Source organism: Sturnus vulgaris, chromosome 20, assembly GCF_052056855.1.
Source record: "Sturnus vulgaris isolate bStuVul1 chromosome 20, bStuVul1.hap1, whole genome shotgun sequence".
In the NCBI taxonomy this organism is placed as follows: domain Eukaryota; kingdom Metazoa; phylum Chordata; class Aves; order Passeriformes; family Sturnidae; genus Sturnus; species Sturnus vulgaris.
In genome coordinates this window covers 2,969,031-2,993,076 of record NC_142262.1, presented here as the reverse complement: position 1 = coordinate 2,993,076, position 24,046 = coordinate 2,969,031, and the positions used below count along the sequence as shown (strand labels likewise).

Genomic DNA, 24,046 nt, shown 5'->3' with positions numbered 1-24,046 from the left:
AGCCTTCTGTCTTTTCTGGTTCTGCTTCTCCCCAAGTCGAAATACCAAAGTATTTTGATTCCTTTTCTATTTGGTATTAAAGCAGAGTATTGACTTCACTGAATTTCAAAACTGACAACTGAATTTTGGTAGAACAAGTTCAACATGACCAAAAAAATAAACCCCTAAAAATTTGAGAAAAACCACAATAATCAAAGGCTCTTGTTATTAAAATTCTTATTTTTCTTTCTCAGGGGAAGTAAAAAGCTTTTAATATAGTTTAAAAAAGGGAAATGCCATTAATATGCATTGAGGAATGGGACTTCAGATTTAACAATCCAACATCTCTACTCATAACTGGGTCAATCTGTAGGTACTGAATATAGACCTTGGAAAATAAAAGTGGATTTTGACTAAGAAAGAATTTCACAAAGCCCAGATTCTTCCTGCATGGTAAGATTGTAGGACTCAAATTATCTTTAATTACATGCAAATAATTTTTGCAGGAAGGAAACAATAATTTGGGATAATCCTAGATTTCAAATGATTCTAGGGGAAAAAATATTCTAGAATAAAACCTGGGACAAAGACACTAAGAACCTTCTCCTCAAACACTCCATGTATTTCTGTAAAACCTACTGAACACAGTTTTTATGTATATTCTTATGCTTGTCTGTTCCCAACTCCCTCAAACCTCATTGCTGCAGTCAGGTTGCTTTTTATCCTATTTCTGGACAGAGTTTATCAGAATTTTTATACATCTCTACTTGTACAAACACACCAAAAGGAACCATTCCCTGGTGCTCTCTGGAGTCCCTGTCCAATCAATCATAATTTGCTTTTCATTCCAAGAAATCAGATTCTAAAACTGCACCTGCCTGTGATTTTCCAGGCCACTTCTCCCACTGCAATGAGCACAGTCCATCTGAAAGATGGAGGAAAAAGCTTTTTATTCCTCTTCACGTATTTTTACCCAACCTCTGGCAACACAAAGACAAAGAATATTGACCCCATGGACTCCCAGTCTGTAATTTACAATTCCCATCATTGTAATTAGACACCAAGTGCACAATTTAATGATAATAAAGCAATTAGGTGGATAGGAGAAAAGGCTATTTGCAGACCAAAGACAGATAATTTCTCATCTTATTATAACTTTTATAAAAAAGAATGAAGACCTTAAGAATTGGAAAATGCCTTTTCAAGAGGGGTTACATAGAAATCACTTAAAAAAATTATACTGTTTCTATTAAGTTTAGATTTAAGACTTTCTTTTTTATAAACTCTTTAATTAATGTCCTTGAAGTTAATAATTTACTACATACTACCAGTCCTTCACTGCCAATAGGGTCTAACCTAAATAACTATAATAACCAGCTTTCAAAAAACTCCAAGTTTGGGCTTTTTACTTTTCTTTTCTTAAAAAAAAAAAAAAAAAAAAAAAAAAAAAAGTAGCCAAAGCTGTGCAGACACTTCTTACAACTATTTTTGTGGAGGCTTTTATCTCCTTTCTGGTCCCTTCTCTGCTGGTCTGATGCTCCTGTTGCCATAGAAACAGACCTGCAGGTGCTTTGATACAGATTACAATGGATTTCCCAGCACTGAGACATTTCTTTCATCCTCAGTTCAGCAGGTACCCTTCTCATGGGGACAGAAGGGAAAAGGAATAAATCAATCTCTGACTCTTCCATCAATTAAATTCTCATTAGCAGAATTTATGATATGCTTCTGCCTTTAGCTCATGAGCTCAGCACTGATCACTGGTACTTTAAGGGCTGAGGTTCATTAATTACACAGGCCATGCCACAGTTAATTTATTTGCAAGGGAACAGCAAAAATCAAATTATGAAGGGAATCATGACTTCAGCAGAAGCACCAGGATTTGTCTTTTCAGCACAGGTAATGCACCATTGCCTTAAAATCTGTTTGCATCAAGTTTCATTGGGCTGCTAGAAATACCAGATCAATTGTAAAATGACAGAATATTAAGGTAACACTTAATACAAGTTCCCTGAGGTCACTGATCACTTCCAGACAAATCCTATCTTCCCCAAAGGCTGAAGAAAAATCTGAGTTATTTGGATCTCTTCAGAGTACAACCCCAATAACGGACAGTGAAAATTAGAATACACAAGAGCAATGCCCAAGAAGGAAACCAAAGTGTTCTTTTTTCTGCAGGGATTCCTTGATGCTGTCCCAGCACTGATGGATAAATGGAGCTGCAGTGGAAGAGGGTGGCAGCTGCTCCCTTCCCAGCCAGGATGTCCTCACCTCCCCTCCCTGCTTTTCCTCCCTCTCTGACTGCTCTGCCACAGGGTCCAAACACCTCCATCAAAGAGCTTTGCTCCTTCCTAAGAGTCCAAGCTGTTCTTTCCTCCCCACCCCAGGGGAGCCTCACTGGAGCTGTGATTTACACCAAGGAGCTGAGGCCACACCAACTCAGCAGGGATCAGCAAACTTCTCCCAGCTCCCCAGGCTGGAGCCCCAGCAATTCCCAGAGATGGGGACACTCTCTGGTGACACATTAAAATCACTTGGAGCATATGGGATCTGCAGTGCTTTTCAAAATTAGCCCACTTGTTTTATTCCAAATTAAGCTTGAATCTAATTTTGGTGCAAGAACTGCCACCTCAACAAACAGTGCTAAAAATTGCCAGCATTCTGCAAGGCTCTCTCAGTGGTCTGTCTGTGTCTCTTCTAGCTACTGAGTTCAGTGTGCCATAATCACTCTCTTTTTATTTTAAAACCCACATAGTTGTGGGGGTGGAACCTGATAGAAATGTCTATGGTGCATTTTACACATTAGCTCATGTAACAAAACAGATTATTAGTAATTCTTAGGCATTCTTCCTCCCTAAATCTAAATATCAGCAGATTTACATAGAATTTAAAGATTGACACAACAGACTTTCACTAAGGGGAAACAAAAGCTGACTAGGAAATCATGAAACTCAATCCAAATTCTACAAAACTCAAGATATTCTTATCAACTGGAAAGTAAGTGCTGTTGGAATCACGCCAACTTCAATCTGGGGAGTTAGAAAGAATTTTGATGGTGAAAATCAGCACCCAGGAGTTGCTGCCACCACAACTGCACCCTATCCACAACATTTCTTTTTACTATTGGGAATAACTTAGCTGTGAGTTCTCCTTTTATAGTCCCACTGCCTAATTGTTCTGCAGTGCTAACTTGTGAAAATCAGGGATAATTTTAGGTTCATCATGTATATACATTTCCTAACTGTCTGAGCAGAACTCTGTGCAGTGATTAACTCTTACCACCATCTTACCTAGGAGATATTACACAGGAAATGGCTAGAAAGTAAAATATATAATCTGAATTTATACAGCTTTTCAGCACTTGCACTGTTCTGGATTGGGAAAATAAAAAAATACATTCTTTATATATAAAAAGCTATGAACTTTGAAATCTCAGAGGCTGTAACAAAAATGTGAACTGCACTCCCAGCGTCTCAGGCACAAACTCCATGAACTGAGAGGCTGAAGGGCTGCAGTGGAAGATTTGAGCAAATGTTCCTTTGGAGTCACACACTGTGCAGGCAGCCACCCACCAAGGATTTCCTTCCCCTGGGCTGTTCAGGGAGAGGATTCACACAGCTCCTTTCAACACTGCAGGGAAAATGTTTCCATGCAGATGGACACACAGCCAGCCTGCAGACTGGGTTACAGGGAAAAGGTGGGAATTACCAGCAGTCATAAAAGTTCACGAACTCATTCCTTTGTAATTTAATTCTGGTTTTGCTGAGGATTGTTCACTGTAGCTAAAAGCCATTTCAGTTGCAATAAAAGGTGCCTGTGCTTTAATTTAGGAATAGAAGGTACACATGTTTTCTCAGAGGATGATTAATTCAAACACATTCCACACAAGAACTGCTTTCAGGTAACCTGGGAAGTACTTGCAGCTACTTAAAGGAAGGCATTTAGGAGACAGTGCCACAGATTTGTCTGTGCAGGCAGGGATGGGCAATTCCATCACCCTCTGTGACCAGGACCTCCTCCCAGTGCTGGAAAATGAGCTCAGTGTATACTCAGTGTGCACACAGCCCTTTAATTTCTCTGCCTTCCATTAAAAAGAATCTTACCTTTGCACTGATTCTGTTCAAATTGGAATTTCATTGTCAATATACCCACACTTTGTAACGAGCCACTGTCACACAGCACCATGGAAAAGAAATAATTAAAATATTAGAAAACCAAGCAACTTTTCCCCACAATTAAATTTCAGGGCTTTGATGTCAAAACCATAAGCACGAAACCTTTATTTCTCCATAAACTACTTTGGATACTCTGCAGAAATTCAAAAGTCAGAGTAACCACAGGAAAGAAAATGCTTATTTTTGCAAGAAAAACTATCTGTCTGTCCTGTAAAATTTGTTTTAAAGTACTTATGATAAATAAGATAAAGAACAAAAATTTTCAGCTCCTTCAGTATCACTTATGGCATTGGCTGTAGTTAAGTTGATTTTGTTATCTTGGACATGCTTTTGGGGAAAAGGCAGTGATAACATAGCAAGGAACACCAGATTTTGAAAAAAGTATGTTTGCATTGTAATTGTTTTTTATTAAGAATATTACCTACTGCCTGCATCTAATAATGTCTATTGCAAACAAAATCAAAGTAATAAATAATTATCATAATTAGAAACCACAGACATACAAACACATTGAGCTGCTTCCTTAATCTGTAAATAGAGAGGGCTTTATTTTTTCTCTGTTTAGGGTATGCATGAAAAATTGCATCAGAGCTGTTTAAGAATCACTTTCAAAAATTCATACAGGCTTCTTTACAAGAGAATATTTTTGTTAATCTGGCAAGCAGTGAACTGTTTCTTGCCAGGTCTCCCTGCATTTGTGTATCTTTTGTGATGAAGCAAGAAGGTTTTCATCTTAATTAAACAGAAAATATTTCTGGGACAAGATTGCCTGTTACCCAAAATTCAGATTAGCAATAAAATCCACCCCCCAGCCTTAGTGACATATGGTTGGACTTGATGATCTTAAAGATCCTTTCCAATCTAAGTGATTCGATGATTCGATAATATTTTAACAAATTATGTTTGTTGCTGCTCCAGTCTCAAGACGTCCAACATTTATAAGAGTTGTTTTCCATTGTAGAAAACAGCTACAGAGTTAAAAGCAAATCAGACAAGTCCTGCTGCTGCATTTCATTATCCCTGGAAAAAGACTGCAAAGTTTTCTGATTAAAATCCCTTTTTAACTAGTTCTACAGTAAATCTTAATACTGTGCTTCCAGTTACTGCCTTTTCTTCTCATCAGTTTGGTTTGGTTTTTGTAATTCCCTAGGCCAGTCAAGCAGCTCTCTCTTTTCCACTCTGAAAACAGCCTCCTACATGTAAATATGATCTAGAAATATGATTAAATGCCAGTGGGGGAAATAAAATGGAAAAAAAAAAAAAATATTTCAGCATTTCCTGGAACTGAACAGAAAAAGAAATCTGGTCAAGACACCTAAACCCTCCAGGGCAGACCAGTTATATTAATTTATTCTGGCTTAGTACAGAGGTGATTCTTCAAATCATTTGTCTCAGAGCCCCAGCCACCAAAGGAGCAGTGTCATAGTGAGGCAAATGTGGGCATCAGCACTGCCTGAGCCTCAGGGCAAACCCAACCCACTGCTGCCACCCTGAACATCAACATTTCTGAATTAAGAGTTTCTCCCACTGGTCTCCCAGCACATGAATTTTTAAGGGTCAATCTTCCTCCTCCCTGCTCTAGAATCACAGAAACATAAAATGAAAATCACAGCACAGCTCATGTCCCATCTCCCCACAGAGGACCCAGGGAATATCCACAGCACTGTGGAGAGAAGGAAACCTCAAGAAAAAAAAATAAAAATTTTTATTTCCTCTACTGGCAGCCCCTTGCAGCAGTTCCCCATCACCACACCCAAAACCCTGCATTGTCATGGAGATATTTTTCCCTTTCCACAGGCTGCCCTTAAGAGACCTGTTCACAGTTTAAGAGACAGAAAACCATTCAAAGATGGTGCTTTAAAGACCTTTAACACTTTAGTTCTTTTCCAAATTGCAAATGAAGAGCTGCAGAATTCAACATGAAATATCTCCCTGAAAAACAGAATAATAATTTCTGTCGTATCTCTGCCTTTGTACCAGGGGTCATGGCTGGCCAGCAGTGAGTTTATGACCCCCTAAAAGTTCTGCTTCAGTATCTTCTGAACCAGTGTTTTCATGATCAGTTCACACCGATTTATTTTTTATTTCTGCTTTTTTATTGTTTTTTTTCTTCCTCTTGTGGTTTTTTTTTGGTTGTTGTAATAAATTGTATCTTAACACATAGAAAAGAAATCTGAAATAGTGTACTCTAGAATTGCATTATCCCCATATCCAACCCCCTGATGAAAACACCCAACTCCTGCAGCATCCCACAGAGCCCCACAGTTGTTCACATTCACACTGAGCTTTCAAATGTGCTTAAGGTAATAAAGCTCCCAAATAATTTCAGTATCAAGAGGATAATTGACTTGGAAATTGAAATATGTCACCTCTGACATCCCTAGGTTCAGTCACCCTGCAATGATGAGAGGGCTTTGCAGTTTGATTTTATGTAAGGACACATCTGCATCTTCCCATCCATTCTCTCCCAGGTGCTTAAGGACTAAAAACTCACCAAGTACACCCAGATTTCACATCCTTTAATTGTTCAGTCACTCGCTCTCACTTACATTATTTTCACTTTCTAATTTCTACTTATTTTGCTCATAATCCTCCCTTGGATTCTCTATTATTATAATCTGAGAGGGAAATAGATCAGAGGCCATGATCTGTAAGATCTTGTGCACCCAAAGTCTTATAAACTTGTACTGAAAAGCGTAATACAGTCAAACACTATTTTAAATTAATGCTTGGAGTTTTTTAATTATATGCAGCATGTAATTAGGAACATTTTAATAACTGAATTCCATTAACAAAGACAATAAATATTTAACTCAATATTCAAGAAACGGACCAATTATCCCTTAATACTGAACACTGCTGTTGTTAGAACTGCACTCCATTTTTTAGGCTGCTCTTACATTTTTTTTCCACTGATGTACCCAAGTTTTAAGTATTTCACCTATGACTTCAAATAGCTTTAAGAACATCAAGCATCTTCCAAAACCAGGCACCTGAACTGGAGGTGATGCTTCCTGTGACTCTGGAGGGCACCTGCAGCAGGAGCTGCTAAATTCTACTCAACAGCATCACCATAAAGAGGAGGCCATGAGGAGAAGATGAATAATTTCTGTTCAAACTCCAGAGAGCTGTTAGAGAGCAGAAAACAACTTCCAGAGCTCACACCCTGCCGAGTAATAAGGAAATGTAGAATTTTTTTGATTGTGTGACTTCTTGTTTCACTGAAACACGATATTGCTCCCCAGACACCATCACTGCAATGCCACTCTAGGATGAGCACTTTATTCCCAAGTATTATTTTCCTTTTGGCACAAACACGGACATTTCAACCTCACATTTCAGCTACTCTGAGTAAAACAATAAGAAACTCATTTTAAGCTTTCCTCTTTTACACTCACCTTTATTAAGGCATTGTTTTGCAAGGACTGCCTCATTTATATTAAAAGTACAGGGCACCATAATTTAGCATTATTCTGATACACAACAATTATTATTATATAATGATTATAATTATTGCTGTGGAAAATTAATTTTATTAATGACAGTATTACTCTTACAATTAATGGAAAGGTTACACTGGAGCATTTGAGTACACAAATTAATTGTGCAGCTGCACAAAGTAATTTAAAAAAGGATGTTTTAATATTTAAAAATCTGCTAAATGTTATGATAAGCTTTATAGCACACTGCATTTCAGAACAAAGCTTGTAGCAACTGGGATAGAAATAAGTTGCTGAATTGTAAAAGCGTTGAAATTATAGTCAAACGTTTCAGTAAATTAAAGTATAATATGCTACAATCCTCTTTGTGTAATAGTTCCCACTAATGTAGTTTTAATAAAACATATTTATTTTCTGATTGCTTTTAATCTTCAAACTGTTTTTGAGCTATTGCTGCTGTGTAAATATTGAAAATGATCATTTGGTAACCCAAATTCAGAAACGAGGCATCAAGCTGAGTTATTTAATCACCGAGGCCAAAAACCCAAATCACAAAATGCAGTCAGCAATATCAAAGACCATTAACAACCAACCTGTCACAGATTCTGTCACCATGAAAAGATTCTCAGTAAAATTAAATGGTCTCACACACAAATGTGTGTTGTCATTCTGAACTTCAGGTGAACAACCCCAAAGAGCAATCTTATAAAAATAATAAATAATCAAGAACACTTTTAAAAGCCAAACCATTCATTAGAGACACAGCAGAGCTCCTCATGAGTGTCACCACTCAAACTCTCAATCAAGAAGAGCTTCCATTAATATCCCACATCACAACTGAGCACTAAGCTAAAACCAGATTGGCTTATTATTCTCCTTGTGGTTTTAGGACTGACCAAAGCAAATCAGAAATCATTTTCTGATTAGAAAATGTAGGTATACAGCTCATACCTACAAATCACTGCTTGTAGGTATGAACTACATTGAGAGAACGAGGAATTCAGCAAATATTCTTTAATTGTTCAGACTTTTGGTGAAATTGTGGCCCCTTTGGGCCTAACAGGGGTTTTGCCATCAACAACCTCCAGACAGTTCAGGGATGAGAACATCACCCACGCAGGGCTGGCCTGGCTTTCAGCCTCTCTGGAGATCAAAGGCACCTCAAATACACAACCCCCAAATTCCAAAAGCTCGTTTTAGCAGTTAAATTACAAGTACAGAGGCAAGTGCCCCACTGCAAAGCTAAAAGGAATTGGGAACTTTCAGAAAAGCAAAGGTATGAAGAGTAATTTTGGTTTCTTGCTCTTGCCTAATGAGTGTTTTTTAGTAAAGTCTGTATCAGCTAAACAAGAGATACTGAACAGGGTAATTACATTGCTAACTTTAGCATTTTTCTTCTGCACCTGAATATAAATTATGTGAAATATTTAAAAATTGAAGTTTTAAAAATTCTTCTCTGTTCTTCAACATTTCCCCGTATTTAAATTTAAAAATGAGAGAACTTTTTAATATCTGAAATTTTCCAAGACCCCTGGTGGCTTCTGCCCATATATTGTTCACTGACCTCCTGGCTGGCATATTGAAACAATTCATGAGAAGCTCATTAAAACCTAGCAGGAAAATTCTTCTGGTGCATTTTATCAGAGGAGATAATAGCCTACAATCTAGAGCATGAATATGTGATAAGAAACAAAACAGAGCCATTCAGACAAAGAACACTTGGAATGTATTGTTCCCATAAGCAGATGTTAAATTACTTCACTGTAAAGTGGGATTTATAAAACCCAAAGAAATGTTATTTTTATGTGAACAAACGAGATCAGTTTATTATTTCAGCAGGGTGACACAAAGATCCTGCACATGTGTCTCACCACGCAGGCAGATGTGCTGAGAGGAAAAACTGGTTGTGGACCAAAAATGCTACAGAAGTACTGAGAAAGCAGGATGGAATGGGAGTATCCAGACTGCTAGACTAGCTCAAACATGAAAATAAAATAAAAACCCAATAAGCCAGCTGGCTCAAGATTAAATTGTCATTTAACTGGAGCTACAGATCCTTGTGTGCAGTGAGACAACGACCAGAGACAGCTCAAAAGATACACTTTGAGATAAGATAGATACAAAGAAAGCTCAGAAAATCTTCAGCCTTTCTGGGAATTGTTAACGTTACATACATCCAACATAAAGGAAAGAAAATAAAATGCTGATTCATGGCTGGGTGAATGCCTCAGGGTTGTCACGTTCTGAGGATATTGCTCTTGCTCACACACTCAAGCTTACGTTTCTTAACAAAAATAGATTTTTCAGTCCATAAATGTTCACTTCACAACTGTTAAAATCCACTTGGACTCAATTATCTGTCATGAAGAACCCATTGATCCTGTTTGTAATCCACTCTCGTGGGTGTAACAACATAAATCTGTAAGAAGCAGTGTCTGAAATGTCAGTGTACTCACATCAGTGTCGGGTCCCTTGTCAGCCCCAGGACAGGAGAAGGTAACGAACTCATGGCACCTCTTGTGAACCACGAAACAGCAAACTGGCAAAAAAAGGGGAAACAACTGTTAGGATGGTTGGTGTTCTCTTGTTTGTTTTTTTTTTTATCTTGCAACAAATATAAAAATAAAACTTTAATATTTCACCCGTAAGTCAATGAAAGAAAGCAGAGCCCCATGTGAAATGAAGACACAAGACCTCACACAAACACTGTGATTAAAGAGGAGATAAGCACTCACGTTTAAAAACCAAGAGACTCTACACAATGATAAATCTTTAATGCTGAAGACAACCCACAGTGTTCAAATACAGTGTGGGATGAGCATTTCTACAAAGCCCCATTTCCTGAATCTAAATCCTGCTCTGTCACAGGAACTGTCAGTGTGCATCCAGCAGGCAGCAGTGAGGAATGTGAAGCTGCAATGAAACCCATCCTTGGGTGTGGGATTTGTTCCCCTGCAGCCTGGGGGAGGTCTCTACAAAAATCCAAAGTCTTTCCCAGTTAATTACTTCTGTGAGGGACCAGAGCTGTCTCTGAGTGAGGCTGCTGTAGAGAACTAAGTGTTCTCATAGCCCAGAATGGCAGGAGATAATGGGAAAAGAAAATTAGCTCCTGATTGCAATGTGAATCCCATTTAAAATTTATGAATGATCTGAAAGAACTTTTTCTTTCTGAGATAAAAAAGCTGCTGCCATGGGATCGAGGCCACAGGTTGTCACACAGCATGGAACACACAGGTCCCTCCAAACCACATCAAAAGAACAATTTGCTTGAGGGTGTTTACTTTAAGAGTCAGTATTCCATCTTTTCAGCCCCACTACGGGCTCTCTCATAATATTAAACTTAGTTATTTTGAAATTGGTCCACATTTCAATGCAACAGATAATCAAGATCTGGAATTGAAAAAGCCTTGTAATAAACTCCGTGCCATCAAGCAGTGAGTCAGGAGACTGTAATGAAACGATTTTAAAGTAATTCACAGTTTGTTTACAGGTAACGCATTCTCTGTATGCTTGAAATTTTGCATTTCCAACACATAAAACCAAACTATTTCCCAACTCTCACGAATAAAATAGATTTGAATTGCTTAACAACTGCAAACATCGAATTTCCTCAATTTCAGGGGAAAACGTATTAAATTACCTAAATTGTTCTAAAGAGCTGATTGCATGAGGCAACTTGAACACTTCTCTTTCCCATCTAAAACACGCATGAATTTATTTCATAAATAAATAGTGAAGAGAGCTGTGACCAGGAGCACCTGCAGGTCACTGCAGACACAGCCCTGATCCCATTAATGCCAGGCTGGCCTCATTCCCACCCCAAAGTCTGCCTTTAAAGAAGTCTAATCACACTTCTCTCTCTCCCACCTATTTTTCATCAGTATCCCATGTAGAAATGATTTCCAGCTGTTCTATTTCTGACGTGGCATATGTTGATTCTTTGGGCAAAGGGAATAAAGTGGGTTTTGCTCCACTGATTCCAGATTAGCTCTGCCCACTCCACTTGAGCCAGAGCTCTGGCTCAGTGGCTGCTGCCCACTTGGTTGTCTCGTTTGTTAATCAACCTAAATCCCAGTGTATCCTGCAATTATCATTTTGATGGTTTGTTTTCTACCAACTGAAAGATCACTAAGTGGCAATTACCATTAATATTACTTGCAGCTGAATCGTATTTTACTTTCAGATTATATTTTTGGTTCTATATCTTCCAGTCTCAAGAACAATAGACTGATTTGTGTTTTCAGGAATAAACCACATGCAAAAAAAATTAAAAAAATTAGAATCTTGGTATATCCTTCAGAAAATAAAGAAGTTAACTAATTACTTTTGTAAAAGTTGCAAAATATAATGTGATAATGCAAAAGAGCTGAGAAATATTATGGGAATATCTGGAAATTTGTAGAATGGAGCTGCTTGACCAATGCCTGCCATTCCAATTAGGATCTTGGAGTGGCTGCTCCAGCTCTGCCTTTATTCAGCACTGTGTGTAAGGAAAACTGCCTATCTGGGCATCTATTTTGGGCAGAATTTCTCAACCACCACAATCACGTCCTATCTGTGAGCTGACAGCCTCCCAGAGCTTGTGAAGGAATTCATTCAACCAGAGACAATGTCGACCTTGTTTTTAAAATGATTTAAGCATCGAGATAAAGACGTGGGAAGAGGACTGCCACTGTTTGCTCCAGCCTGTGAACTTTAGCTGTGAACTTCCCTGGAAATGATGCTCATCAAACTGCAATGGAAAGGACATTTCAGCTGCCAGAGTAAGCAAACCACAGAGGATTTGTCCTTTTCCACTCGGGGCTACACCTCAAAGCTGCATGCTAAAGCTTTGATTGACAATCTTGGTTACTGAACTCTCAAAACTGAATTTGTGTCCAGCCTAATATCAGATTGCCTGATGTGGGCAACTCAACATGAACAGCCTTATTCTTCTTTCTTTATTTCCCTTTTGGAATGGGTGACTTATCTCCAAAGAGCTTGGTTCCTTAACAGGTGATCCAAAAGCATGAGATCTGTCTCACCTTTTGAGAACAGTCAAAAGAGAACCAAATAGTTTGACACAGAAATAAACAATGCAACAAGCAACTCTCATGGAATCATAAATCCAAAGGGAAAAGAACAAGTGTCAACTGAAATCCATCTGACAGCCACCATTTCTGTTCATGCAATTTAACATCAAATTTTCATGTTGAAATCCATACATTGGAGTGTATTTTAGCATTTGTTTTTAGTGTTTTCTTTATTTCACAGAACACAGATATGGAGAAGTCATGTAAAAATTTACTTAGTTCAGCTAAGTGCAAGCAAAGTGTCATCTGCTTAAAATAACATGGTTTGTTGGGTTTTGTTTTTTTTTTAGGAATAGAGATGAAAAATAACCTCTCACTTGTTACTTGTTTTGAAAAGATGTTAAGAGCTTCACATCACTTACTGCAGCTGTTAAGAAGTCACATTATGTTCACCACCTTCATGTAATGAAAGTTGTATTGCTCTGCTTTGCAGAGGCTGCCAGGAAATTTGTTCCTTTACACTTTACCAGGAGCTGAAGTGAGCTGGCACACATTATGCAGAGTAGCTCGAGAGCAAAGTGACATCTCGAGGCTGACAGCTAAAATTAAAAAGAAAATTATTGAGGTATTTTCATGTTTTGACAGGGTGATTTTGATCGGTGGTGTATATATAGAATCTGGCTGTGAGCTTCCATGCTCCCCAGCTCTGGACTTGCTGGAGCCAAGGGCTCCCTGCAGCCCAGGCAGGGGAGCAGGGAGGGATGCAGAGAACAAAACTGGCCTTGTGCTGCAAAACCAGACTATGCTGGCTCTCTGCTGGCATGTGGCATCTCCCAGGCTGCTCCCTGTCCTCCCAGAGAGCAGAAAATGCCAACTGGGCAGCACAAAAACAGGGAAGAACCTGGGAAGGAACATTCAGTGCATTCTCAGGGCAAACAAGATGAAGATGCTCGACACAGCTTGTGGGATTTATGGCACATAATGGAGGGCAATTCATTCTACCCACCACTGTTCTGTCCAGGCACAGCACTGAGAGGAACATATTGTTATTAATAATATATACATTGTCATCACTTGGGAGTTACAAAGCTCCACTGTAAAATTCCAGCTTTATTCCAAATTATGTGGAGTGAAAAGATTGTTGTGATATATGGTCGGGTGAGAGTTATCTGCTAAAAAATCCTGCTCCTAATGGCTTTCATACATGACACAGATGGATGAGACCAAAGTGAAGTACTGCAATCATAAATAACAGAAATAGAAGCAATCTTCTCTATTAGATGATCTACAAAGAAGAAAAGCCATTGCTGAGCCCACACATCACTCAGCCATATGTCTGAAGAGCTCCACAACCACAAGCATTCCAAAGAACAAGGGGTAAAAAATATCAAGACAAAAGTCACGTGCTTTACAATCGAGAGCTATTGGAAAAGGTCAAGAGATTTATTTTTTTTAGATCACTTGTAAACTCCCACTTTTGGAAGAAAAAGAACAGAGTAGGTGAGCCTTTCCATTAGATATTAATAGCTCTACTACACCACAGTATTTATTTATTCAGTAAAACAAATTTAGCTGCAAACCTAAAGGGTAGAGAGAATGTATTTGCCAGAGTCCAACTAAACTGCCAGTTACCATCTACAGAGATACCAGTGAGGCTTTTTCAAGACATCTTTGACTCATTTTTGTCATCATACAATTATTAAAGTTGGAAAAGAGCACTAAAAATCAAGTCCAACCTTGGAACAAATACCACCATGCCCACTGACCAATAGTCAAGACTACTGTCCCAAGTCAAATGATGAATGGGTAACATTTTAACCAGTGTAGAAATCATGTATTTTCCTATCTAAACCAACCCAAAGCTGTGGCTCCACTGTCATGCCATTACTGGGTGCCCCACAACAACAGGCACAATTAATTTGTTTCCAGGTTTCAAGCACTGATTCTTCCAAAGGAAGCAGCATTGGAGGTCATTGGGCAGCAAGAGGGAAATAACTCTGTGCACACTCAATATTTGTTGTGGGGTTCCTGCTTTGGGGCTTTTAAATAAGAATTGATCCTGAACTGGACTAAGGAGTGACCAGAGAAGTTCAGCAAGAACAAAACCCTCTCTGGGTTACTCTCAGAGTTCTGGAGCACTTCAGAGTCTCTGCAGGAGTTTGGAGCAGGGGGTCATTGCTATGTTGCTGTTTCACACGCTCTGCATTCTCACTGAGGCCACAGAATTCCCCCAGGGCCCACACCAGGGGCTGCCCCGTGTTTTCTGCACAACACCAAGCAGTGAATGAATGAACGAATGAATGTGGCACATGGCACATGTTAGATCACCCTAAGAGTAAATACAGCAATTACAATAAACAGAAATAGGGTAGTGCTTCAAAATAGACAAATCAATTAAATACCAACTACATTTGTTGTTTAAGTAAGTACTGTTTAAATAAGTTTACTAGGAATAGATAAACAAGAAGAGTAGCAATTAAGATATAGGATGTAAGCAATATTTGTCTTTCTCCTCTTCTGAACATATTATAACTTGTAAAAATAAAATGAAAATCCCTTTTACATTAAATATAAACAAGGCTGTAGATTATAAAGCAAACACAAGTCACAAGCAGCCCTACCTTTGACTGCTACTGACTTACTGAGTCCACTATGAATTTGAAAAACTAAATTACCCTAACTTTTCCAACATACATCATTTATAATACACCAGCTTGCTTTTTGTGCCAGTGTTTCACCCCATCTAGAAGGAAGTGCTGTCTCAGGAGAGTAGCCAGGCTAACACTTAAACTGCTTTATACAATCTTTCCACTTGGCATTTCCCACTCCTTTCTGACTAAACCAGCCTGAAGCCCAGTGAGGCACAGTCTGTTCCAAGCTAAGATAGTGAATAAGAAAAACAACCTCTCTGCCCATCACCTTAACCAGCTGCTAAGCTTCTTAAAGCTCTTTTGTGAGCCCACAAGGTCACACAGCACCTTCACAGCACTAATCTGTGCAGTGCTACACATTTCCTAGCTCATGGGTTACCTCCATTTTCATTGTGGTTTCTGCTAAACTCGAGCTACCTTCTTAAAAACCAACTGAGGTGGGCAAGGTATAGACATACATGAAATTAATATTGATAAATTAGGGCTGATTCCTATTTCTAAAGCTCCATGTCTACCTGATAATAACTGCTCTGCCTAATCTCAGGTTCATACCTCTGACCTTGCTGCAGATTTTCCGTCTGGTCAAGTTCAATTAGACTAAAAAGAACTCAGGTGGAGGACAGAAATAAGACCACTGTAAACTCTGCTCTTTAATTTTTTAATTTTTTTTCTTTCTAATTTGAGAGAAAGTAATAGTTAACTGCACCCAATATCTTATTTGTGTGAAAGGATTATACAGATTGTCTGGACAGTCTTAACTACTCAGGTCATTAACTCCTTTACAGTAAGTAGAAAACAGATGGATGTCTGTGGTAAGCTGGCTTTGCAAGCTCCACAACAGTGTGCAAATACAGGCTGTGTGCCTGGCAAGGAATGCATATGCATTTACATTTACCCAAACAACTTTGGCAGACCTGGCAGTACTGTGGGATAAAATTATAAATATATACCTGCACATTTTAAATTAGAAATTTATACATAACACGTTTTTGAAACAGTTTGGATTTAGTAAAATACCTCACATAATATATTCGGATCTGTCTGAATACTATATTCAGATACATATTATACCAGATTTGTCATTTCTGCCTTCCATTACAGGAAAAAGAAGGTACATGATATAGTTTATTCTACTAAAACTGCAGCACAGTATTTGCAAAACTGAGGAAGAGTTTCAAAATATTAGAGGATTTAATGCAATATGAAATATTCAGCACTGTTTCAATCTACTTGTTAATGATATACTTTCTGAGACAGAAAGTATAGTTTCTATGTAAAGCCCTTGCTAAAATTTCACAAGACCATTAATCTCCCTCCTTTGAGGTGTCCCATTTTATAAATGAATAATAACCCAGAAACCATCTATCAAAACCGGTGCTGAAACAGCTATTTTGAGAACTTCTACCAACAAAAAAGGTGACCCACAATCACAGACTTTTTCTCTCCCTTCTGCAGTTTGAATTCACTTCAGTTGAAGCAGCTGCTGCTGTTGAAGTGTTTTCTGCAGCCACAAAGCCCCTCTGGGTGCTGCTCTCATCTGCTCTGGAGCTGAGCACAGGCACAGCAGTGAGAACAGCACAGCTCTTCCAATTAAAGAGCAAACACAATAGAGAGCCCAGAGCTGCTTCCTGGGAACGCTGAGCAGTAGGTCTTCAGATTTTTCAGCTATTTCAGCACTGACCCCAATTGCAGAAATGGGATGTCTTAAACAGAGCAGCTCCTTCAGTCTGAGGCACCACCCAGCACAAAATGTATTTTCAGGCTGTATAAAACGATAGGATATGAGATGAAGCCAACTCTCCAGAATGCAGTGCTGGGTTGCATTTTGTTCTGTAAAACAGCTGGAATTCCAGACACCAAGCAAAGAGCTTTTGGAAAATCACGGTGGCAGCCTCTAATACAAGAGAATCTCCCACAGTCACATTGTGCAGCATGAAAAACGAGGTGCTCAGTGAGCAATTCATCTCCAGAACCAAGTGCAAGTGCTTTGCTCTTACAAGAGCAGCCAGAACAGAATTTACAGAACTCCCAGCTCTGCCTTCCCCTCCAAGGCCAGGAGAGCTGGGCAGAGCCTGGCCCCAGGAGCTGCCCAGAGCTGAAAACAGCTCTGTTCACTCGGGGCAAGGAGCAAACACGACCTTGTGAAACATTTCTGTGGCCTCTTAACCTTTCATCTCACATGAACTCATCCCCACGGTCAAGGGAAGGAATGGCTGAAGCCCCTCGCAGCTCCAAGCATGGAGAACTGATGGGATAAGGAAAGCTCCTACAGCTGTGAGGTTTCACCATGAATTCTTTAGTAGCAACCTTACAGCTTGTCTCTCCCAGCATCTTACTTCACAATTTAATGATACCGAGCTGTAAACCAAAACATTTCCTGCAAGTAAGATTTTTAAGGACACCAATACAATAAGTGAAATGCCAGAGCTAAATGCCAAAAAGTATTTTGGGATTATTTTGAATTTAGGCTTTCAGTTGTGTTTGAGAAACCCTGTAACATGCTAACAAAATTAATGAACCTGCCTTGCCAGCAAACACAAGCCACGCACTAATTCCATTATTGTCAAATAATGTTTATTTTTCTTCAGGATGGCAAGAAGTGTGGCCAGGGTGACACTGAACAAGCTGTTTGAAATATGAACAGAGCCATCCCCTAAGCACTGAACCACAAGAAATGAACTTTCTGCAATACCTGTCAGGACACAACCCTGACTGGGAATTTATACGAGAAGATTGAGAGGCTTCAAGGTGACAGATGATCTCCAGATGACTTCAGATGTGAAGTGATCCTCTGGAAGGTGCAAAGGAGGGGAGGGGATGATGCCAGAAGATGTCACACAGCAGCAACTCGCTTTGCTCCATGGTAATGAGCCTCTCACCTCCTCTCCTCTCCAGGTTTTTGGATGACTACAACCTCACAGAGAGCCAGCAGCCTCCTGCCATCCCTGCCCTGAGGCCTCCACACATCCCACTCCATTCCATCCCATCCCATCCCATCCCATCCCATCCCATCCCATCCCATCCCATCCCATCCCATCCCATCCCATCCCATCCCATCCCATCCCATCCCAACGACACACACACATTATTCTGGTTTGTTTTGCCAGTAATTATTCTCTAAACCTACCAAAAGTTTGTCTCGAATAGAGAAAAGCATTTTAAAACAGAAAGGTTTGAAAGGCTGAAATTTTCAAAGGCTATGGAGGAAAAAGATCAAGTTCAGCTCCTTTTGCACATAAGGGTTACTAATAAAACCAATTGATAATTCCTGGTTACTAATAAAATCAGCCAATAATTCCTTTAGACATTTTGCTCAAAGAATTCAGGCTAGTATTTTTACTCCTACCCACCAATTCTCTTTCAGCAGTAGTATTACATCAAGAAATTGAAGAGGTTTTGTTAATTAAAGATTTTTCCAGTTCCTGTTTCTCTTCATTATTTCCATGTTATTCAACAGATGCCCAATATTTGTTGCAAGTCTTATCCAATTACATACATCTTATTAAAGGGTCATCTGCTAGAAACTTCAATATCACTTTCCTGCTCTCATCAGTCACAGCAAACATTTCATCTCAAAGAAACTGCAATTTCTCAGGAAGAAAAACAACATACACGAAAATGTAAACTCCACATTAAACTAATTACAGTTAGAAATTTGTTGCCAATTTAAGACCACACACAAGACAACATATACATTGGGAAACCAATTAAAGAATTAAGAATATTCACCCTCAGATTTCTTTTCCACAGTATGTTTGGTGGATATATTATTTACTCATAACAAACAGATTAATTTTGTAGGTTTGGTAGTTATCAAAATTACACAGTTGACTAAAGGACATAAGTTACAGTAATTCATTCCAATAGCAAAAGTGATATTTACAACAAGTACCTGTGGGCTCAGAGGTTGGCAGTACATAAATAACAAAATATGAAACCATGGAAACCTGTCATTTAATTATGAACTAATTATTTATATTTGCCATAAACCATTTAATAAAAAGAAAAATTCAAAACAAAGAAGGAGCTGAGATGGGAGGTTTCCAGCAAGAAAAGCCTATGGCAACAGTCAGTGGAATTTTTCACCAGGTGGAATCACAGAGCCATAAACTGCTTCGGGTTGGAAGGGACTTTAAAATCATTTTGTCCTACCCATGCCATGGCAGGGACACCTTCCACTGTCCCAGTGCTCCCAGCCCCATCCAGCCTGGCCTTGGGCACTGCCAGGGATCCAGAGGCAGCCACAGCTGCTCTGGGCACCTGTGCCAGGACCTCCCCACCCTCATTTTTCCTCATTTCTGCTCTAAATCCTCCATCGGTTTGAAGCCATCGCCGCTCTCCCAGTGTCACTCACACTCCCTGTGACTTTTAAAGGCACATTTGGAGCAGGAATGAAGAACATTTGGCCCAGGAGCCTGTGAAGGCAGCAGCAGCTGTGCCTGCAGAGCTGCAGGGCTCAGCTGGGCACTCCTGGGGCAGCACATCCCCAGCACACAGAGCTGACACAGCCAGCATTGCCTCAGCCAGGGCCAAGTGACCACTTCACTCTGACACAGAGCACACTGCTGTCAGAACCACTGCCCTGCCTGCTTGTTTCTATGGCCAAACACTTATGCAGACCAATTTTTTTTTTTTTTTTGGCAGTGTTAGGTTTTAGCCGGAGCAGTTCCCCAAGTTAGCTCAATACCCAGCACATGAAGCTCACACAGCACAAAAATAGAACTGCAGGACCACCAGAGTAGCTGAGATTTATACCAGGGAAAGTATCCCTGTGATAAAAACCTGTATCAATGCTGAAACTCAATCCTTCTGGCAGGATTAGGTCAACGAACTGAGAAGATTTCCTCACTTTGTCCACGTGGCTGAGGAAGATTTCAAAGCATTTTTAAGCAGAGACAACACTCATAGAACGTGGTCATTATCTCCAAATCCCCAAAATTTAGTCTATGTTTGAGCTCTTAATTCTCAGAAATAATCACGGTTATTCTTGTTACTAAGTCATATAAAACCCTGACTGTGAAAATTGTGTAAGAGCATTTTCCACTGCATGCTCATGACATATTTGTGCAGTCCTTCCTGGCTCACTGAAGCAGCAATATAAACAGCATTTCTTAGTTTCTGTCACATAGACTGAGTAGTATTCTCATGATATGGAAAGGTAAACACTACTCCCTCTCCCATGTATTTACTAAAAGCAATATATTAGCAACAAATGAAAAACAAGGCACGAATGTCAGTGACAAATTAGCTGACATTCATCCGAGAATATTGCTTCCAACAGGCCAAGAATTTTCAAGCAGCAGTAAGGGCCTGGAATTCAGTAAGCCATGACTCAAACCAAAATAAAAAAAAATAACAAGAAAGATGAGATTTCAACTCATTCCCACTCACCACAGAACATGCATTAAGGGTCTACAGAGCAAAAGTGAAGCAAATCAATTTCTGTCATTACTGTCTTTGCAGAGTGGTTTTCTTCAAGGCTTTACTGCATGGCATTGCCACTTTAGAAGTCAGGTCATAAAGGCATAAAGGCAACTGAAAACAATTAAAGCAGTCTGTGATTGAAGATCAAATCTATAACTTGTTAAGGAAAACAAGAGCCAAAGTTTGAGCTCCAGGTTGGCAGTTTTTAGAAGCATCAACTACTAACACATAAAATAAGAAATCCTTCTATTTTTCATGGGAGTTTAAAAATACAAGAACTTTCTTATTAATAAAAAAAAAACCACTGAAACCACATGATTTTGGACTCTAAAGTTTGTCTGACCTGAATAATAACTATTTCCCCTAACTAGCTGTCCCCCTTCCTACTCACAATGCAACAAAGCAATCCATTTTTTTTTGACAATATGCATTTAACATAATTAGAAACTACAGCTTAATAAAGTCTCCATAATACACTTGTGGGTGTCAAAATGTCATATTATTCCAGGACTAATAAAAGTACTAGTGGATGTACCCATTTTAAGTGGTAAGTCATTGCTAGAGGTGTCATATAAATAAATCATCTCACTAGGTCTGAGCATAAGTTAAAAGGTGCCTATTTTATTTTTTTTTCAGGAAGAATTAAAGACATGTCAGAAATGTATCACTGGACTCTCTGCTTAACTGCAGCACTCTGCTAGACTTCAGTGAGTCAGGGGAAAGAAGGAAAAAAAAAACAAACCCATCCAACAGAAGCCAGGCACTTGTTCTGGCAGGCAGCCCCCAGGTGACATGTGGGAGCAGTTAGTCAGTGACACAGAGCACACGGGCACAGCCCTGCAGGGGCTGCTGCCAGCCAGGTGCCACATGGCCAAACCCCTCTGTGCCCACCAGAAATGCAAGAAAATACAAATAATCGTGGCAAATGACATGTAAGCAGCACTGGTGAATGGCTCCCAGGAGCCCACTGAGAAACGACACAGAGACCAAAATTCCAGCACTTCAGGGGAACAAGGTTTCTTTGCTGGGCTCTAAAGCCAGGCAGTGACAATAGGAAAAGAAGAAAACTGAAAGAAGGACGAAGCCAGGCAGAAAGGGACCGGGGGGTAGTGGTCAACATCTGGCTGGACATGAGCCAGCAGTGTGCCCTGGTGGCCAAGGCCAATGGCCCCTGGCCTGGATCAGCAATGGTGTGGCCAGCAGGAGCAGGACAGTGATTCCTCCCCTGTACCTGGCACTGGTGAGGGCACACCTTGAGTGCTGTGTCCAGCTCTGTCCCTCGGTTTAGGAAGGACATTGAGACACCTGAGCACATCCAGAGGAGGCAACGAGGCTGGGGAGGGGCTGGGAACACAAACCCTGTGAGGAACGGCTGGGGGAGCTGGGGTTGTTCTGCCTGGAGAAAAGGAGACTCGGGGTGACCTTGTCACTCTCTACAGCTCCCTGAAAGGTGCCTGTGCTCAGCTGGGGTTGGTCTCTTTATCCAGGCAGCACTGACAGAACGAGAGGACACAGCCTCAATCTGCACCAAGGGAAATAAAGGTTGGATATTAGGAAAGAGTTTTTCATGGAAAGAGTGATCAAGTACTGGAATTGTCTGCCTGGGGAGGTGGTGGAGTCACCATCCCTGGATGTGTTTAAAAAAAGCCTGGATGTGGCACTTGGTGCCATGGGTTAGTTGAGGTGTCAGGGCATGGGTTGGAGTGATTCTGTGAAAACCTCCAGGTTTATTGCACAGGATACATGATCCAGGGAGCCTGGGCCAAGTCATCCCACTTCAGCAGTTTCCTCAGAGCTCCTATCTATGTTTTCACACCTCTTGCTTCCCAAATCACAGGATTCGATGTTAAATGTTGAATTCAATTAATTCAGTGTTGAATGTCCAACGTCTAACAGAACAGTGCCTCTGCTTGGCAATGTTTCTCCTTAGACCTCAAGTTTGGAAACAAGGATCATTCCACAGCTAGTTTGGAGCAAGATAAAAAAGCCACTTTTTCTCCTTGCAAGATTTGAATTTAAGTCCTTATAATTAATAGCCTGAGTAATACCCTTTTATATAATGCAGCTCATTCATTACATCTCACCCACACTTAAATGCTGTTTCATATTTCTGATGGTGAATATTCCATTATTTCAGCCAAAAATAGTTTTTATTTTCAATCACTTTATGCCTTGTAATGCTGCACACTGCAGGGTGCTTAAATCCTTCACAAATTGAGTAAAATAATGCAGTGAAACTGTATGAAAGCAAGTGATTTATAGAAAACTGCATGTTCTCTCCATAAACAATGTGACAGTGTTAGAGATGCAGATGGAAAATAACAAATTCCAGGAGGCTCCAAGTGGCATGCAAACAGATGAATTCTGCATGAATTATGCTGAAAGGGAATAATAAATGTAGAAATAATTTCAGGCTCCAAAGTTTGGACAAGTGTATCCCACACACAGAATAGTGTCACACATCAACCAACTACTAGAGAAGAGATCAAATTTCCATTAATACCTGGATTGCACCGTGGATTTTAAGTGTAGCTGGAACTTTGCTTTAAAGCTGTCACGATTAATTTGCACATGTCATTCCTAAAATCAGTGGAGAATGGGGCTTCAAAAAGGACTGAAGTGTCTTAGGCAAATGGCCAGGAGAGAGAGAGAGAGAGAATGTGAGAGGTCACAAAAGACTCCAGCCAGACTCTTTCCATAGAAAGCTTCTTTAGAGAATCAGTTTGTTCACCAGGGTGGGTGAAAACATCCCTTCAAACTGGAGGGCAAAGCTACAACCCCCAAAGCCCACAGCTGCAGTGCAGCAAGAATTCTCCTGTGGCACAGACTGACTGTGCTTGATGGGCAGAAAACAAGCTCAAAACGAGCTGAGAACAACCTCAACCCTGCAGAAGAAAGCTTAGGCTGTGGTTCCACCGCTGCTTCACAGGGCACAAAACAAAGGAAACATTTCCAGCTGCTCATTCCTGCCCCGGACCAGACCCTTCTTTTTGCAGACACTCCTGCATGAGCGGGCACAAAGGAATTTTCTCATCCAAACATTCCCTCCTGGGCACATCAGCACTGCCTTTATGCTGATGCAGCAAAATATTCCAAGTTCTTGCCCAGGAAAGGATTGGTGAGCAGGAAATGAGCCAGGGAAGTGCCTGAACTGCAGCTCCAGGACAGGGCCAGGCTTCATCCACTCCGGACCTGGGGTGTGGAAGGACAGCAGAGCCTTCAGCAAAGGCTCAGCACCTTCCTGGCAGAAATCACAAAGGAAAATTCCTCTCTGGGGTTTTGCCCCATTTTCCCAGCCATCTGCTTGCCCTTTATTTCAACATTATCTAGCTCTAGAGCCAAAGGATGGACTTTGTATTAATTAA

At 40.0% G+C, this 24,046-nt stretch overlaps 1 protein-coding gene across 2 annotated transcripts in view; it reads right to left on the bottom strand.

The window, feature by feature from the left end:
* The window catches only part of PRKCA (protein kinase C alpha), a 139,245-nt gene that overhangs the window by 70,435 nt on the left and 44,764 nt on the right, over positions 1-24,046 (bottom strand). For both annotated transcript variants that reach the window (XM_014882710.2, XM_088176411.1), the window contains exon 3: positions 10,051-10,133. In XM_014882710.2, the coding sequence (XP_014738196.1) occupies positions 10,051-10,133 (83 nt within the window). The remainder of the gene's footprint in view (positions 1-10,050; positions 10,134-24,046) is intronic.